This window comes from Ixodes scapularis, unplaced genomic scaffold, assembly GCF_016920785.2.
Source record: "Ixodes scapularis isolate PalLabHiFi unplaced genomic scaffold, ASM1692078v2 PGA_scaffold5__190_contigs__length_132052651, whole genome shotgun sequence".
NCBI classification, from domain to species: Eukaryota; Metazoa; Arthropoda; class Arachnida; order Ixodida; family Ixodidae; genus Ixodes; species Ixodes scapularis.
In genome coordinates, this window is record NW_024609880.1 from 55,295,922 (window position 1) to 55,313,237 (window position 17,316).

Consider the following 17,316-nt stretch of genomic DNA (forward strand, 5'->3'; position numbering starts at 1 on the left):
CACGGGTATACACAACAAAAAAACAGTTGTCAAAAAAAAAAAAAAAAAGCAACCTTAAAAAAAAAAAGTGGAGGATGGCAAATGCAAGGGAAGGACACACGCATGCACGCATAGGGAGGGCAGAGAGTGCCCGCTGTTGGAGCGGTAGCGTGCGCTCTTTTCCCGAACACCGCTGTCGCTACGCAACTCCTTAACCCCAAAATAAAATAAAATTTTAAAAAAGTTTTAGACAAGTTGAGTGTGTCGACAACAACGGTTGAGCAATTGCACTTTAAAAACCTTATCTTTTTTTCTTGCCATACCGAAGGCGCGCGCGTACACAATCGCAAACACAGTCACATAAGTGTGGCGGTGTTTGCGATCTTCACCAACTATGCTCTACTGCATTTAGCAGGTCTTAGATGCTTTATTTCGTAATGTCCCATTTGTTGCGGCCTTCGGTATTAGCAGAGACGCGTGGAAATTTCAACTGGAGCTTAAGTTCACATGTATTTTGTATATCAAATTATCGATATATCAAACTATTTTACGATCCCGTTTGAATTCGATATATCCGTGTTCGACTGTACTCTAAATTTCGTGATACAGAATAGCATACTGGAAATGGTAAAGGCCGGTGATTCCAAAATTAGGTATAATTAGTTGGGGTAGCTCGAAAAATTGCTGCAGGTACTCCTTTTAAGACCTTGGGCTAGTGGCGGTACTGCACTGGCTAGATTTCTCACGTACAACAGACACCAGATTCCCATAAGAGCCGACAAGCTTACCGCTGTCTAAACATGCGCACAGGACAATTAATTACACTATGTGTAGAGCAAAGCACGGAATACTAGGTGTGTGCCTTCTTTCCAGACTTTCGGCACTTCTGCAGTGAAAAGAATGCATTGTGAAAACTCTGTCTCCAAAATTTTTTGGCGAACTGACGTGAGCACAAGGATGGGTGTAGTCCAGTTGATTGAACTTTGTTCAAACAGGTGGTTAACCTGGTTGATGAGCGTTTAGTTTCAGTACTTCCGGTTGCTTCAGGAAGACACACTGATACATAGTGTTGCACACTAAGCTTAGAAGTAATTGTGTAAACTGTGGGAGTTAGTCAGCCTGAATGCGTGTCTGTTGTCTGCTGTAGATGAGAAACTTAGCCAGTGCAGTACCACTGCTGGTCAGTCTTTAATGTGCATCATGCAGTGGTGATACAATCATGACACACGACTGCATGCCGGTACGAGGCTCATCCAGACCAAAGACGGGCAGGGGTGGGCATTGAACTCGGGATCCCATGGTACTTCGGTGCAAGTTTTGTGCCCAACTAGTGCACTTGGCAATGCTGTCAACATTGAAGATGTTTCCGACTTTCTAGGGTGGTCTATTACGAGCTGGTCCTGACAACCAAGGAGTACATGCGGGAGGTGACCACCATCGACCCCAAGTGGCTGGTGGAGTTTGCGGCGTCCTTCTTCAAGTTTGCCGACCCCACCAAGCTGAGCAAGCACAAGAAGCAGCTCCGGCTAGAGCCCTTGTATAACAAATACGAAGAGCCCAACGCCTGGCGAATCTCGCGTGTCCGCAGGCGCAGGAACTGAAATCATCACACTAGTCGAACAACATTCGCAAGATTCCGGAAGTGCAGCAGTTGTGTTCAAGAAGTGCCACGGACCAGCAAGTGTTTCTGGAACATTCTTTTTTATACATCCATTTTTTTCCTGTTTCACCGGACAGAAGTTTCTTTGGAGCAAGGCGATGCAAAGATTACGGAATTCTGAAATTCTTAAAAATATACACCTTCATCGTTTGGAGAACTGTTCATGTGGATATTGGCAGAACAGCCGACACCATGTCTTGTAGGTCTAAAACCCTTCACGTCTAACGACTCATAAGTCTAATGCTACACGTAGATTATGATCTGCACAGATGTAAATTTGTCAATGACTATTGTGGCTGCCATTTCCCAGGTTTTTCAGAGCTTCAGATAGCCGACAGACTTTCAAAAAAGGTCCGCAAGTTTCTGAAGTATGCTATGTCTTGATCCCAAAAAATTATTTCATACTTTTACATTTTCTTTTTGTACAGTTATTCTCTCTGCATTATGCATCATATTTTTTTTTTAAGGTTATAATTTTATTAGCATCTGTATATGCATCTTAAGAATCATATGTTTGTACATAAGTATGTATGCAACGTTGATGTGAAAAATGTTAACTTGAAATGGCAGTGCACTCGACCCTTCTCTCTAAAGCTGAACCTTAGTGGACTAATTGGTGTTTGTGAGGACCACCTGTACAGTCTTTCCACTGATCAGTGTTGTAAATAGAACCTTTTCTGAGCACGAAATGGCTTTGTCTGTTGTGGAAAGGAGAAAGTGTATTCTACTGAAGCTTCACATAGCACTCTCATGCAGAGGCTGAAACGGTGGATCTGGAATTGTCCATTTAAACCCAATTTTAAAATGCAAGGTTACATGCAATAGCAATAGACAAATTCGAAAGTAGAGCTCCCAAAGGCATCTGCTATACCACTAGTCTTGCCAATGCACGCAAAAGTTAGTGGTTCGATTACCTGATGAGCTTTGTAGAAACTGACCTCAAGACACTACTGGTATAACTTTCATCTGAGCAAACAGAACTGCCTACAGAAAATGGCACGGGTCAACTTCTCACATTATTACATCTAGCCTCAACTGTTGACTGCAGCTTGAGAGCATAACCTCATACCTTCACACTCCGATGAATACTCATAAATGTAGGCACAAACTTATCGTTCAATAAATGTCAACAGGAATCTTTATTGTTGGTCCCATGCACAAACCACCCTTACTTCAAAAATAATGTGGGAGATTTAATGCCATATTTTCTGGAATATAGTCCGCAGTCAGTGCATACCCAATTTCGGGTGAAAAAAGTGTTTCTCCTGGACCGTCCACACCGAGTGCACAGCCCAGAATAAGCGCAATCTTCATCCATGTTTAACATGGGTTAAGAAAGCCACATGTGTTAGTCTAACAAGGAAGAGCATTCCATCCTGAATATTAAGAAATACATACGTAACGGAATGCGTGCCATCCACAAGGGCGAGATGCACTGACAGTTCTACCTTTCGTTGCAGACTAACGCTGAGCGTGGAAAAGTGATCCCAACTATCGCACTGGGTAATCTTAACCTTAAACAACAAATCCTCGTTAGCTCGCACCTACGGATAATGCACACCACATATAAAACATCCCGTACAATCTGCGGACTATATTCCAGCAAATGTGGTATACTCGCAGCTTGTGTGGCCCAGGCTGCACGAGAGCCGGAAGGACTAGCAGCCCGGGCGTTTTCTTCCCCTCTGTTTCACGAATGCCTCAGTCAGAAGGGGGGCAGGGTGTTGGTGAGGTAGAGCAGCGTGGCCGTCTCCACAGGCTGCAGCATGGTCGAAGAGATGTGGCTGATCACGTCGCACGAATCTTGCACTGGTACCGTGGTGATCACCCGCTCCAAGCAGGCGACCTCTGCCGCTCCACTCACCACCGACGCACCACAGTCGAGGACGTCTGTTGGCAGGTGGAGGTCGCCAGTCACTCTCCGTGTTTCCGAAAGCACAATGTTTCTAACCAGGGCCCAGCGGCGTGCAGTGATGCGATTGCCGCGCCATTCGCGCCGAGGTGTATACCCTGCTACATCCCGCTACATTTGACCAGGATTGCGAGGAATTCGCGCCAACATTGCACTAAAACTTGATTTAGTTTTAATAATACTCGAAGCATATAATAGCTGAGGCTCCATTACCCGGACGGATAGTTGCGAAAGGCAAATTTTCAGAACCTGCGAATATGTATTGCCTTGCATATAACATACTTTTCGATTTGATTTCGTATCAAACCCTGGCAGCACTCGGGAAGTTTCGCAATAATTCTCATGTTGGTGGTCTGTTCTGGCAGGTTAGCTAGTTTCGTTGAGTGCACTTCTCACTGCGCGCTGGTGCAACAGCGCACCCGCATGCTAGGGGGAACACTATCCTCCGGAGTGAGACGTGAAAATATCCGAATAAAACTTTGGCTTTTATGTAATATGATAGTCTGCAATATCCTAGCGGTATCCTTTTCCAGTTTGAGATTTTGCAAGGATACTTTGGTATTTCAAGGCGATTTATATGGGCTCTTCTGTAGGCTTATTATTTATGCCAACTCTTTTGTTTAATTATCGCTTTAATATAAGTGGGAGTCTATTCAAACTAAATGAACAGGAGCAGTGAACGGAAGCTTGGGAAAAGCACTGACAAGTTTGGCAAGATTGTTTTTAAGAGGGCTCGTACGCCAAGTTTTGTTATAAAGTCCTACATATAAATGCAACTGACGTCCATAATCAAATGAAAAAAGCTTCGTCTTTTCTTTATGTGAATAAAGAATTGCATTTTTATCAGAACTTTAGGTGCTCAAAAGTTTTGTATTCCAACTCTATTTCAGTTAGATTCCATACCCAAAATACCCGTCCACACCAGTTTGTACTGTCTTTCATCGGTCATCTTGTTACTGTGTCCGGTGCTTCTACACGCAAGTAAACAGCTACTTTTGTATTTGAGGGAATCGCCTCTCCTCTGCAATTGATGCTAATGAAAGGCTGCACATAACTGAGAAGGCAAAATAGGCATTGCCTTTTAGTTGGGCAACACATTATAATCTTTGCTGGGGTATGAATGAAACTGAAGCATGCTCGAATGCTCCAAAACTTCTTATTGCTGCTCCAAAATGAACTTTTGGCTGCTACAAGAAATGCTACAACATGACTCGAACCAATCACATTACTAGGTGGGCGAATAGTGGTTTGAAATGAATCGGGCTGCATCATTCACAGCCTTCACAGTGATAAGGAATCTCGTGGCACACTGGCTCTCTTCGCAGCGTCCAAGTTAGGGATGATGCCGATGCTATTCAATTCAAGCAGTATTCCCGCGCCCCCTATTTTTAACCGGGTCAACTACAGTAGTGTTAAGATCGCACAATATTCGGCGTCAGCTATTCTGCTCTTCGTTGTTAAGGCTAACTATTGCTTCCGCAGTGCGCATGCGAACGAGATGCGAGACAAGGTCGCACGCTCTTGCAGCAGCGTCAGACTGCAGCACTTGGGAAGCAACAGTGACCTCGACAACTTAGCACAAGATAGTTGATGCCAATGTAAGTCGCGTCTAACCAATAACAAACCCGAAAGTTTAGGTAGGGCAACTAAAGACATGCGAACGTGTTGCTGTGTTCAATTTCCATCAAGGGTAAATAAAAGGAAGGTCACGCTTTCTGTGCCTTGCTTCTCGACCGGCGTGTGTATGCAACGAGGAATATTCTTCGTTGCACCGTAGTCGCCGATAGGACGAGCACGGCAGGAAAAAGCTTTGGTCGTCCTTCGATAACGCTTGGGCGTCTCGTGAGTACCTTGAGCGTGCACTCGCGGCCAAAGCATGGTGAAAGACGACGAGCGCCTCCCAGAGGCCAGGAACGTCCAAAAGAGACGCCTTGCCGTTTTTCATCCCGTCGGCGAATACGGTCTTTCGGTTCCTTTATTCTGTTTGAAAATGTGGGCAGCACCTGAGAATGGCGGGGCAGCTGCCTCGGTGACCGGCGCGTCCTCTTCCTCCACGCCATGAGAAGAGTGCAGCTTCTGGTGGCGCTTGAGGGCATACTGGGTGTTGAACTTCTTGCCACAGCATGCGCAGCTGAAGGCCCGGGGGTTGCGGTGCACCGACTGCACGTGCTTGCGCTGCACCGAGCGCGTCTTGAAGGCCGACCCGCAGATCTCGCACAGGAAGGGGCGCGCCGTCGAGTGGATGGCCTTGTGCTCCGTCAGGTGCGAGTGCGTTCGGAACTCCTGTGCCGGAGGAATGGAGGAACTGTCTTAGTCCTTTGTTTTTCGAGCGTTGGCAACAAACCACATAATTTTTTTTTGTTTAATAGTTTCAGTTTTATCGTGTTTTTGCAATCTAGTGGTCTGGCAACAGTCTTGAAGATTGAAACTATGGTGCCTTCAGTGAAAAGGTACGCAAATAGTCGATAAGAAAAAAAGGTTTGGTGGCCAAGAACGCCGCAACCGAAAATGGCGGAACGGCAAAAATATGAATACCGTAAAAGTGCCGGGCAAGCGCCCACTCACAATTTAGAGATAACCACGAAAAAAAGGGGGGGGGGGGGGGGGGGGGTGCTTGTTTTGTCACCAATGTTACATATAAATGTACTGTACATATTTTCTCAGATCTTACAAATTTGGGGTGGGTGCTTAGTGCGGAATGGGCGGATGTGCAGTATTTTAGGGTAAGTGTTTTTCCTTGGCCACTGATATTTTACGATAGGTGATCGTTTTACTCGAGGCTATCCTATGCGCAGATATTGACATTTTATAGGGATCCATACAGGTTACACAAGAGAGCCACCTTCGGACTTTTGCCTGGTGCTGCCCACAGGCAACAAACCTATAACTTGCAAGTTTACCTTACGATTTCTTTTTATTTCAGCTCTGTTCTTTTATTTGATCTTGTTAAAAATTAACATCTTAAAAAATAAATGTCTTAAGTAATTTTTGTATGTTTTGTCAATAAAGGGTTAAAAAAAAAATAGTCGCCTGGCTTAGACATTCAAACATGGCGTCCGAATAAGAACAAACATGCAATGAAAGTGCGATAGCACTTGACGGGGTTTTCAATGAACGGCACTCGCTATCAGAATGATACGCAGTGTGGCACGTGGAAAACAAATTGTTTTCCTATTCTAAGACGCAGTCCCCGCTTGTACACAGTGAGGGGAGAGAGATAAGAGTGTTAGTGCACCCTTTACTCCTCTCTCTTTTACGCAGTGCCACGAAAAATTTGTCAGTGCTGCAATGTTCGTCCGTAGCTCCGATTAAACTTCGGAGCCAAAGCGCACTGAACCGCCTCAAAGAACTTAAAGTTAATTTCATTAAAAGAGTACTCACCCAGGGGTCTCTCCAGAACACAGAAAAAGAAAACTGGACTCTGCTTTGATACATCAAAGGTGCAGGAGTGCATATAAGCTACATATGCTCAAAGTGTAGAAAGCCCAACTACCTTATTAGAGCTACGTAGATAATACCAACGACATTAACATTTAGCCAAACTATTTGACTCTATGCTTTGTGGGGATTGTGATCCCTCAACATTCTGTCGCGTCAGCGTTTTGGCGCGCCGTGGCGGCCGCGCTGGCGTAGCGAGAGGTGGCGCTGCTTACCACTGTGAGTGGCTTCCTCCTCTCCCCCCTTGGGGCGATTTCCGTAACGAACCCCCGCACAAAGGGGATCGACGTGTCGCTCCTTGATTGGCCACTTCGCCCCCGCCGTTATCTTAAAACCAGCGGTCAACAGTTCTCCGCGCTCTTCTTCCTGGGATTCGGCGGCGGCGACAACGGGGAACCTTCCGGCGCACCGGTGAGCGTTTACCCCGTCCTTTGTACATTTGTGAACGACCGTTCGGCCGTGGGCGATCTCTACACCGACGGCGTTCACCAGCTTATAGCCGCTGTGTTGTTGTTATTTTGTTTCATTGTAAATAAACAGTTTATCACCGTTACCAACGTGACTGGTGTCTGTTTGCGCTCAACGAGCAGCATGCCACGCGAGTACGAACCCGCTTCGCGGTAGAGCGTCTCGCCGCGAACGTAGTACTCCCAAAGGCAGTGGCCCTAAGGAGAACCACAGCTTAGTAGCGAGAGTGTCACTGCACTGTTTCACAATGAGCATATTTAAAAAAATGTTCACAATAAACATATTGTGAAATATGCAACAAATTTCTAGAATCTCTGTCACATTACAAAGAAACAGGCAGTTCCTCCTGCCCTCCTCACCTTGTGGCACTGCGTACAGGGAAAGGAAGCCCTGGGCATGCCATCGGCCTCCTGCGAATTGGTGCCGTGGGTGAGGTGGTGCTGGCGCAGTGCGTCGGCCCGCTTGAACGCCTTGCCGCACCGATGACAAAGGAACGGCCGGGCGCCGCCGTGCACGTTGGTGCGGTGGCGCACCAGGTGCTCCTTGCGGTGCGTCTGGTAGCCGCACTGGGCGCACTGGTGCAGGGGCCCCTGCGCGGTGGCACTGTCGCCGGAGTGCCGCTGCCGGTGTCTCGCCAAGAGGAGGGGCCGCGTGGTGCGGTAGCTGCAGTGGGGGCACTCCATCGGCTGGGACGGGGGGCGAGGTCGTCATGAGTGTGAGCGCGGTGCACGACATTACGCGCTTTGTGTTTCGTTTCCTTCTGTCATCAGTACTGGGATGTTTTCCACGCATCTGGGTCACGTGCTTCTTCCTTGGAGGATTTGAAAGCCCATGCCCTGTTTTGTTCGACAAAAGCCCCGTAGAAACCAAGTTTATTACCGATGCCAAAAATTAATGCGAGAAAACACCGAACCAGAAGAAAAAATAAACCCTGACAGTACTTGTCACTGAAAAACACGGACAAATGGACGCCATAATTTCTCGACGCGATTGTAAAAAAAAAAGTTGATGCGGGAAATCTGAGTATTTTTCCCGACAATTTCATTCTTGATATCTCGGTTAACGGAGATGTAGACCGCTTGCCACGATACACTTTTTTTTCGCGAATATGTGACCAGAAAGGCTCGGGTCGTTGAAGAAACCGTTGTCATGCTCGTACAGCTGAACATAGACTCGCCATTGTGTGCCGCTGCTTCTTTACTTACAGTAGACTCTCATTAATTCAAACTCCAGGAGGTCATGAATATTGTTTGAATTATCAGAAATTCATCTAAATATGATGCAAGATAGAATAATGATTTACCATATGATTGGCTACACATACAAAGCACATCATTGATGATTTCCTCTACATAGGCCTACTGATCACAAGCAGATATACCATACATGAAACATCTGTGAAAGGTATGACGTCAGTTTATTTATCCCTGAAAAATGTTGTTTATCGTGGGCTGCTTAAACAGCACATGACAACTCAAACAGAAATTAGATTTGTTCATCAGGCCAAGAAGTTGTCTCATGTGAACCATTCAGCAGGTGCACCATGCGGCAGTTTACACGGCAACTTGCATGGACGCAGAGACATGGACCTATGCCATGCCGCCACGACATAGCATCCGCGTGAGTTGCTATGGAAATTTACGCGTGGTGCCTGTTTTCATAGCTTGTGCGCACCCTGCTTGAGCCCCTTGAGAGCACTTCTCACCGAGCACCGGTGCATTGCAGAGAAGCAACACCTGCAAAAGCAAGCTCCACGGGTGTTGCCTCTCTGCAGTGCACCGGAGCTCGGGAAGAAGCACACTCAATGGGGCCGCGAGAACAAAAAGTATGAAGTACACGAAAACGCCATTCGAATTAAGCGGTTTATGAATACATACATTAAAAACGTATCAAGACAACCAAAATATTGAAATTTGTTTGAGTTAACCAGAAGAATGAAATATCCGCGTTTGAATTATTGCGAGCCTACGTATATAAATGTTAAACCAATCTCGCATGCTAGAGTTGAGCACATGTCAAATAAGCACCGATAAATGTCAATGTAACTCTGGGAAAATAAACACTCGATTGGGCCAGAAATAAACCCCGGAAACCAAAAACGCTACCGACAATAAACTTGGACATTACGCAGAAATGAACTGGCATTAACACGGGGTATGCCCTGCAATGCCGAATAAAGGAAAATTTCCCATAAACATAGCTCCAAGGGACAAAGGAAGACTTAATTTGAATGCACACAGAGTAAATGAAATATATAAAGAATATATTGTAGCGTTGCTCCTTTCTTTTTTTCTTTTTGTCCCTCGAAGCTAGGTTTAGCAATACAGGGTATGCCTTACTTGAAGAAGCCATGAAACAGTAGCTGACAGTGGTGAACTGAACTATGCTTTTTTTTTCTCAGAAAATAATATAATGCTCCTGCAACGTCATTGCGGATTTCCGGTGACAGTGTCAAAAGTGTTCATTGGTGGCAAAAGTTTTCCTTCCTTTATTTTTTACTATATTTCTTCATCTCGACGATTCCAAGATAGCATGTCTCATGTTTAGGGTACCGTGTGAAAGGATAAAGTTGTTGGCAAGGGAGGCGATAACATGGTCTAGAATATTTTTGTCACACTGGTAAAGATTTCTTAGGGACCGATTGAAGCACCACAGACGTCCTGCCAACATTAGGAGTCGACCAATCGGATCGCTAGGAGAACCTGCCGGATGGACTTGGGTTCAGAGAAGCCAATGGGAGGAAAGTCGCCAGATGCGTCTACTTTTCAATAAATCCCCAAAGACCCGTCGAAAGGACGGACGATTGGAAACGCTATCTATACTTGAGACCTAGGAGTCACATTATTTCAGAACAGTTGAAATGCCACGTACAGGATGCAACATCTGCTTAAAGGGGAACTCCGGCGACCTTTTGAGCAACCCCAACTAACTATATTTTTGAAATCGCCGTCCTTTACTCTTTCTAATATGTTATTTTGTATCGCAAAATTCAGAATAGTTATTGTGAAATCGGCAAATGAAAATGATGCCAAAACGAAGATTCGAATATACCCGCGCTTTTCATTGCCGTGACGTCACGAATGTGCCGGCTTGCGGTTCGAGCGGGCAGTCTAAAAATGTGCTGCTGCACAGGAGCTGGAGCGACTTTCCAAAGCATTCATTTGACACCATAAAACTGCTTGTAATCAGTTGAAAACAAACTCTACAGCCCAAAGAGTGAACCCCTGCACACTCATGACGTCACTTTTTCAATGTTGCCAGTAGAGCTTTTCACTTTGGAAAACACGATGAGGACCAAAATTGTAAATTCTGTAACATCGCGAAAAAAAATTATTTTTGTCCAAATATTTGGGTTACTAGTTCAGCGATGTTTGTTGGTGTTTTTAGCAAGTTTTTAGGCAAATCGGGGACTATGATAAAAACGGCGGAGTACCCCTTTAAGGGCTGCCCAAATAGGACACTTCAGAAATCGTGAGGCAATACAATTCCATCAAAAGTCGTGGAAGTCGAAGCGGTTGAAATCCGGCAGTTCGGTGTCTGATTGAACACCACCAAGCAAACGTCACAAGTTTTCTCCTTGCTTCCTCCAATTTTAGGGGACCTTGATGCTCGCACGCCACCTGCCAATGCTGTCCATCTGTTCTGCCGGGCCCTCATATCCTTGGCCGTTTTCCAAAATTTACTCAATCTTACACCAGAGCAAGGGTAATGTACCTTTGCGTTCGAGAACCTACCCGCGTCCAGCGCCGCTCTATCTGTGTTATCTTGCGACACAACCCACCGGAGTAATTACTATTTGGGTAAAATTTCGAACACAATCCTTCCCTTTTTCGTTTTCGGGACTTTGAAGAGCAGCGGGTAACTTGAGCGATTGACCGACAGCCGACAGAGCCTGTGAGTGGCTGTCCAGACCCACATGATCAGCATGCTCAAGGCTTCCGTCAAGGACACAAGCAAACTTTGATGGAGAGAACTTTACCCTTGGCAAAAAAAAACGGTCAAAAGTGGACCACCACACAACTTATGTTGGAGTTGTGTCACCTCACAAATTCTGAAGTGTCCTATTTGGATAGGCTTCGAAACTAATTATCAAGATATTTGAATATTTTCTAACTTTCTTTCATTTCTACATGGGTTTGAGCAACTTGTAGCGACTAAATTTAATAAAACAGACACCGCCAAAGTTTCTAGACTAGTAAGTAAATAGTCTATCTAAGGACCGCGGCGGTACCTTTGCGGGGGCAACTCGGGGACGCTTGACACAGTAGTGCCGCATGCGGTTGTGCCGTAGCAGCAGCTTCTGGTCGTCGGTGGCATAGCTGCAATGGCTGCAGTGGTGCAGCAGGTTGCTGTGCGTAGCCTCGTGCCTCCTCAGATGACCCAGGCGAAGCGTTGTGAAGGCGCACTTGTCGCAGTTGTGCAGCGTCTTCACCTGCGTTCTCGGAAAGCGGCAATCGGTCGTGAGCAGACGACGAAGTGACCTTTGTCCGCTTTCGACCGTCCGCTTGTTGCACCTGTCGAGAGATGGCGCTACAAGCATGACTCTCGCGCGACTTGGTCGTCTGCATCAAAACCCATCTTTGAATGTGTCAAGGAGGTTCTAGTTTCTCGCAGGACTGAAGCCACTTCTGAAAATTTTGTGAGGTCAAATCCACCACTAAAATATGTCTGTGAAAATATGAGCTTGTTACGTGCAGGTGCCACTTTTCTTGCCTCAAGCTCCCTGATTCATAACACCCTGCATATTGAACGGCGACACGTCGGGCAAGCGCATTTGTGTGCCAAGCAATCATTGACATCAAACACCTCCAGTAGGCAGGCACATCACCAGGAAGAACTTACCAATAGGTAAAGAATGCAGCTGCCTAATGCGGTAGAAGGTTCGGGGGGCGGCCAATTTGTGGCCGCCCCAAAATTAACTGCCTTTCTTTTTTTAAAATCTATCAGCTACTTTGGAAATTCTAGCTCCAAATCTGGTTACTCCTGAAAATTTTAAGTCCAAACTTAGCTCCTTTGCAGCCCACTGCCCATGGTCACTGACTATGGGGGTTGGAAGTTGCAGGGAGAGGGGACGGAGGGCAGGGGGCAGCACTGTTAAAGGCTGTCTAGGGCGGAAAAATGCCGAGTCTGACTCTGCACATCACCCTAATAAGAGGTTAACTTGAGCCTGTTGTCAGAACACTGGGAGACATCTAGTAGTATGATCCTCTATGTTTTCTCTTTGATCGAGTACAAACCACAATGTATAATGCACCACAATTGAGGAGGATGTGAATCATCAGGGTAACAAGCACCTCCTTCTCATCTAAATGAGGTTCTTAGCTACTTCCTGTTGAGAAATGAGAAGCACAATAGAAGGCAGGGAACTATGACACCCGACAAATATTAGAACTTGATGCCTATAGAAAGACCCACAGCCTCGGTTAATTTCTGGGGGAGGAGAGGGAGTGAAGGAAGGAGAGGACCTGGGGTGGGGGAAGGAAGTAAACAAAAGTAGCCTCTTGGTACATTTACTGGATACTCACCTTTTCGTGTATTTTCATATGCTTGATGTAGTGACTGTTACGCTTTGTTTTGAAGGAGCACATCTCACAAAAGTACTTGAATGGCGTCACTTGCTCATAGTTCCTTTTTCGTCTCTGGCCCACAGTCTCCTGCGCTGCTTCCTTTCCTGCATCATGGACATCCGCAGCGGGCTCTGTCCCATCTTCTGTTGTTGAAATGCCCACCGGCAAATCGAGCATCGCATCTTCGAGTTTGGAGCAGTGGATTTCAATGACCATTGGGTCTGGCAGGGGCACAGAGCTGCTATCGCTCTGCCAACAAAACCAAAAAAATGTATGTGAATGGTTAAAGGAAGACAAACCAAATACTCAATTTTACCGCTTACTAAGTGGGGAACTAAATTTGAACTGGATCTATTGCATGCAGGGTGCAAAATATGCCGACAGTCCTCGCAAATTGTATGACAAACCCCTATCCCATTCAACAGACTGTTGTAGAGGCTGTAAAATATTATGAGCCTTGCTTTGTAATGAAACATGCTGGGATTTGCATGGTTGTTCTTGAATACGAAAACCCGAAAACCAGACCCGCGGTCTGTGCTATTTTACACGAGGCTACAAATGGTCACACAACAGGTGGCTAATCAGTGTCTGGGGTGACAGTTAAAAAAAAAGAAGGAGCAGAAGGTCAGGGGCAAAACATGCCTTCATGAAGGTGAACGCAGTAATGTAGAATGCTGCGCGAGTATTGTAAAAGCCGTCGGAATTATTGCGCTTTGAAATCGAACAGCAGCTGTGCCGAGCATGTGTGGTGCAGATGTGAGAATCATAGTTGAGAATATTAAAAGAAATCACACCTGCTCGACTTGTTCGAGCACACCATCGTCCGCAACCGCTCCGACTTCTTGAAAGGCGTGTTGGAGGTCTGTCGGGCAGAACTCGCCGCAGTCATTGGAGTCCGGCACAACATTCACGAGGAGCGTTGTCTCGCTCGACAAATTGAACGCCTCCTCTTTAACAGGAAGCTCAGTCGAATCGTCCGCATCGTTTGTTCTGATAACTTCGTGGGATGCCACGTCATCTCCGCAAGGATCTTGAATGCCGTCTTGAAATGCTATGGACAGGGTGACTTCTTCGGCGTCCGAGATCTGGCACGGGCCAATGGCGTCTTGCTGTAACACGTGCTTCTGTAGAATCTCGCGTGCCGTGAGAATGTCGAGGAACGATCCCTGGATTAGGTAACGCAGGCAGGTGGTCGAGACGTCTTCTTGGAGCTTTCCAGGAACACCGTTTTCCTGGAAGAATGTTTCGATGCCGTCCGGGATGGAGCGCAGAACTTGGTCCGACAGAAATGCCCGGACATCGTCGAATACCTGAAAAAATGTGCAAGTTTGTTTGTGTATCGTGAGTGGCCTATAAACAACCTGGTGCTCCTTTAATAATGTGCTTTCCAGATGAGCAAAAAAAAAAGAAAAGGAAACATTTAAAATTAATGTTTAGCATTTAAAAAAAAAAATCTTGAGGATAGTATTTATGACAATTCATCATTATGGTGAAATAGGCAGGACGACGTCATTGCGACAATGTATAAAAAAAAATTCCAGCAATGCTTCGACAATCCAAGGCATGCGAAAGATAAAAGCACACACTGAGAGTCGGGGATTAAGGTGCCGCGCAAATGTTGTTTTGGTGTCTTAGGCTTGCACCATAGGTAATCTCCAAAACTCTGTGATAAGCGTTAAAATACGATTTGACAGAAGCCAAGCAACAAGTGCTCGTATACAACCTCCAAGATCTTGCCGCTTTTTTCTCTTTCTTCCTCTGTAGATAGCGTCGGCATGGCTTTTGATCATAGTCGCCAGAAGACGGGCTAAGAGAAACAGATGCGTCTTCTGTTCGTGTGAAGCCCTGTTGGTGCCCCGAAAGTCTCCGCCCAGCTCATATTCGCCCAGCAGTTCGCCGTGAAAAGGATCACACGGGTCACAGAGCGCCAGCACCAGCACATCGTAAGGAGCGCATAAGACGGCCGTGGTCCCTGCAACCGCGACGTCTCGTTAAAGCCTTTCCGAGGTCGTTAAAATTACAACTCGCACGGTTATGACAGTCACAACAGACGTGACAGCTAGAACAGTTGCCAAAGCGGTAGGAGTCAAACCAAATACTTGCGAAGCTGCCAAAAAAGCTGTGTTGGTCGTCTTCGATAATTGCGCGTGCGCTGCGCTTTGGTGGGTTGCTTTCAGTGTGTTCCTTGATGCGAGCTTAGACTGCTTAGACCACTTAGACGATTTTCACCCAATTGTGACGTCATGGGGTTGATTTAGCTGCGATAGGCGCCACTGAATGATCGAACGCGCTGAGTTCTCGGGGTGCGTCTTATATGCGCTTCATGTCAAGAGTACATCTTGTTTTAAGGGAGAACATTCAACATAGACAACAAACGTGCAATAATTTCGAATTTTTTCCCTTCTAGCATTGTGCCAAGCTGACTCTACAGAGTCGCTTCCAAATTAAATTAAACGTTTTTAAGAGAGAAAGTATGCAGGTGAGCGCAACGGGAGAGCTGGTAGGGCCGGTAGGGCGTGGAAAATTAATATATAAAGGGAGCATTGAAAACACTAAGCAAAAAGTGCACACTTTGTAACGCCCTACTGAACGTTGCGCTTTGCGCGCTTGGATTGAGTGAAATAAAGGCAGACAGTGGAAGCGTGGGTGTCCTGCGGAAGGCAGATTGAATCTAGTACACCGGATAAGGGAAACTGCCGCGATCGTGGCTACGACGTTCGATTGAAGCTACAATATGCGTTGTTAACTTCATTTCCTTCTAATTACATTTCCAAACGCAACCAGACAATCCAAAGAAGGCGGCATGCCGGTGACGTGACCGCACGTCTCCCACAGAAAAATCGAAGGTTGGAAAACCCAGAATTCGCGTCATGCAACACAGACCCGAAACATCTTTATGTGGACCAATAGAAGCAAATACCGCTACCACCTCAATATATATTGTTTCTTTTTTTTTTTCCCCTTTTTTTTTAATCATGCCAAACAATAAATTGTACAAAAGTCCCGTTACAACCGCCGACGCGCGCGGCATGGCTCACAATTGTTTTTATTTGAGCGGGACAAAAAAAAAACCAGCTGCCGCCGTGTTTTCGTGGGTCCTCCCGGGCTTGACACCAAAAAGAAGGCAAACCCTTTTCGGGGTGGGGCCAAAGCAGAGTCAAAGGACAGCGGAGAACCCGTTTTTAGAACAGCGCGACCACCTCAAAGAAACTAGGTGCGTACGGATGGAGGGCGGTACGTGGGCGAACGAGCAAAGTTGCCGGTGTCTCCTTCCGCAATACAACGACACGAAATAGTTCGCAAGACAACGCCAGATCTCTGTACTCCCCGTAACAAACTCGTGAAAACTTTTCTCATTCGTTACTCGCGCGTTGGAGTTTATAGCCCCGTTGGTCTTGGATCAAGTTACAAGTTCCTGTTTCGAGGTGACACCGCGCAGACGGGGATACAGCAGCGCGGGCGCCGTGAGCAACACACTTCCTGCGTGACGTCACTGGGACCGATGAGTCCCCTTCCTTACATAGGCAACTGGAACTGTTCAAGTGCCTTGTGTTCGTAGTCGTGCCTTGTGTTTCGGTGTAGTTTGGCGATGTGCTTTTCCTTTTCCTAAATGACGTGATACACGGGTGGATTCGAAGACGCACCGCATCGTGCTTTTTTGGCCGGTGAGTTGCAGTGCTACGGCGAGTTTTGTTTTCGCGTAGCGGATGCTTCGCTAGGCACCTCTCCCGAGGTCGCCGCCGTAGTGCCAGTAGTGCCATGTGAAACTTTGCGATGCTTTTGTATAGAAACCTCAGACGAGACCTCGCTAGGTTTTCTGAGGGCGTCCGTGCTTTAACGGAAGGTTCTGTTAAACATTTTGGTGTTGCGTTAAGGGTGATTGTTAATTTTATTGCCGAGCTTAGAACTCTGGGGTCGAGCGACGAGTAGAACGTAAACAATGGGATGGGCGCATCTGTGATCCATCTGTTGAAAACTTCGAAGTTTGGAGAATCGTGAAGAAGTTTGAGCTCGGGAGCGGCGGCTCTTGTAAAAAGGGAAGCCTCTGAAGTAAGTTTTTCATCTGGGTTAGCGTTTAAAATACCTTGCCATTTTTTTTTTTTTTTGTTTTTTTGTGTATTTTTTTTTTGTCGCTTCTCGTTGGTGCGGTTGAACTTCGGATGGGTGTGGACGCGTTTTGAAATCTGTGTTCAGATTATTTCCTCGTAGCCGTTAGGTACGCAAGACGCTCATTTGATGACTAATTTTGATGGTTTGCGAGTATGTCGGTTCACTCATTTTATGTCTTTGAT

At 46.2% G+C, this 17,316-nt stretch overlaps 3 protein-coding genes across 5 annotated transcripts in view; 2 read left to right on the forward strand and 1 right to left on the reverse strand.

Moving 5' to 3' along the window:
* Positions 1-2,323, forward strand: part of LOC115324969 (ATP-dependent RNA helicase DHX8) — a 34,937-nt gene extending 32,614 nt beyond the window's left edge. The window contains exon 25 of the mRNA XM_040218647.3: positions 1,358-2,323. Within this exon, the coding sequence (XP_040074581.1) occupies positions 1,358-1,580 (223 nt within the window). The 3' untranslated portion in view covers positions 1,581-2,323. The remainder of the gene's footprint in view (positions 1-1,357) is intronic.
* A 431-nt stretch (positions 2,324-2,754) lies between these two features.
* On the reverse strand, positions 2,755-15,261 carry LOC115324971 (zinc finger protein 16). Of its 3 annotated transcripts, none has more exons than XM_040503931.1 (8): positions 15,124-15,261; positions 14,748-14,996; positions 13,819-14,334; positions 12,983-13,273; positions 11,689-11,889; positions 7,817-8,143; positions 5,555-5,834; positions 2,755-3,529 (listed from the first exon to the last, which is right to left on the reverse strand). In XM_040503931.1, exons 2-8 carry the CDS (start codon positions 14,799-14,801, stop codon positions 3,345-3,347), a joined length of 1,854 nt encoding a protein of 617 aa, XP_040359865.1. In that variant the 5' UTR covers positions 14,802-14,996; positions 15,124-15,261; the 3' UTR covers positions 2,755-3,344. The 3 variants fall into 3 exon arrangements, with proteins under 3 accessions (XP_040359865.1, XP_040074582.1, XP_029841529.1); XM_040218648.3 differs by having other exon boundaries at positions 11,689-11,896; positions 15,124-15,189; XM_029985669.4 differs by having other exon boundaries at positions 14,748-15,233.
* An 812-nt stretch (positions 15,262-16,073) lies between these two features.
* LOC8028157 (integrin beta-PS) overlaps positions 16,074-17,316 on the forward strand; it is a 32,115-nt gene continuing 30,872 nt past the window's right edge. Inside the window, exon 1 of the mRNA XM_040218646.3 lies at positions 16,074-16,689. The gene's annotated coding sequence lies outside the window, so the exon portion shown is untranslated. The remainder of the gene's footprint in view (positions 16,690-17,316) is intronic.

What these genes read in the sequence shown, in the direction of transcription:
- LOC115324971 (XM_040218648.3), bottom strand. Translation starts at nt 14,801, where the DNA reads ATGCCGACGCTATCTACAGAGGAAGAAAGAGAAAAAAGCGGCAAGATC. An exon ending in CCTGTACGCAGTGCCACAAG is followed by an intron (nt 5,835 to 7,816) that starts GTGAGGAGGGCA and finishes CCTCCGGCACAG; the next exon opens with GAGTTCCGAACGCACTCGCA. An exon ending in AGCTGCCCCGCCATTCTCAG is followed by an intron (nt 3,530 to 5,554) that starts GTGCTGCCCACA and finishes ACCTGCCAACAG; the next exon opens with ACGTCCTCGACTGTGGTGCG.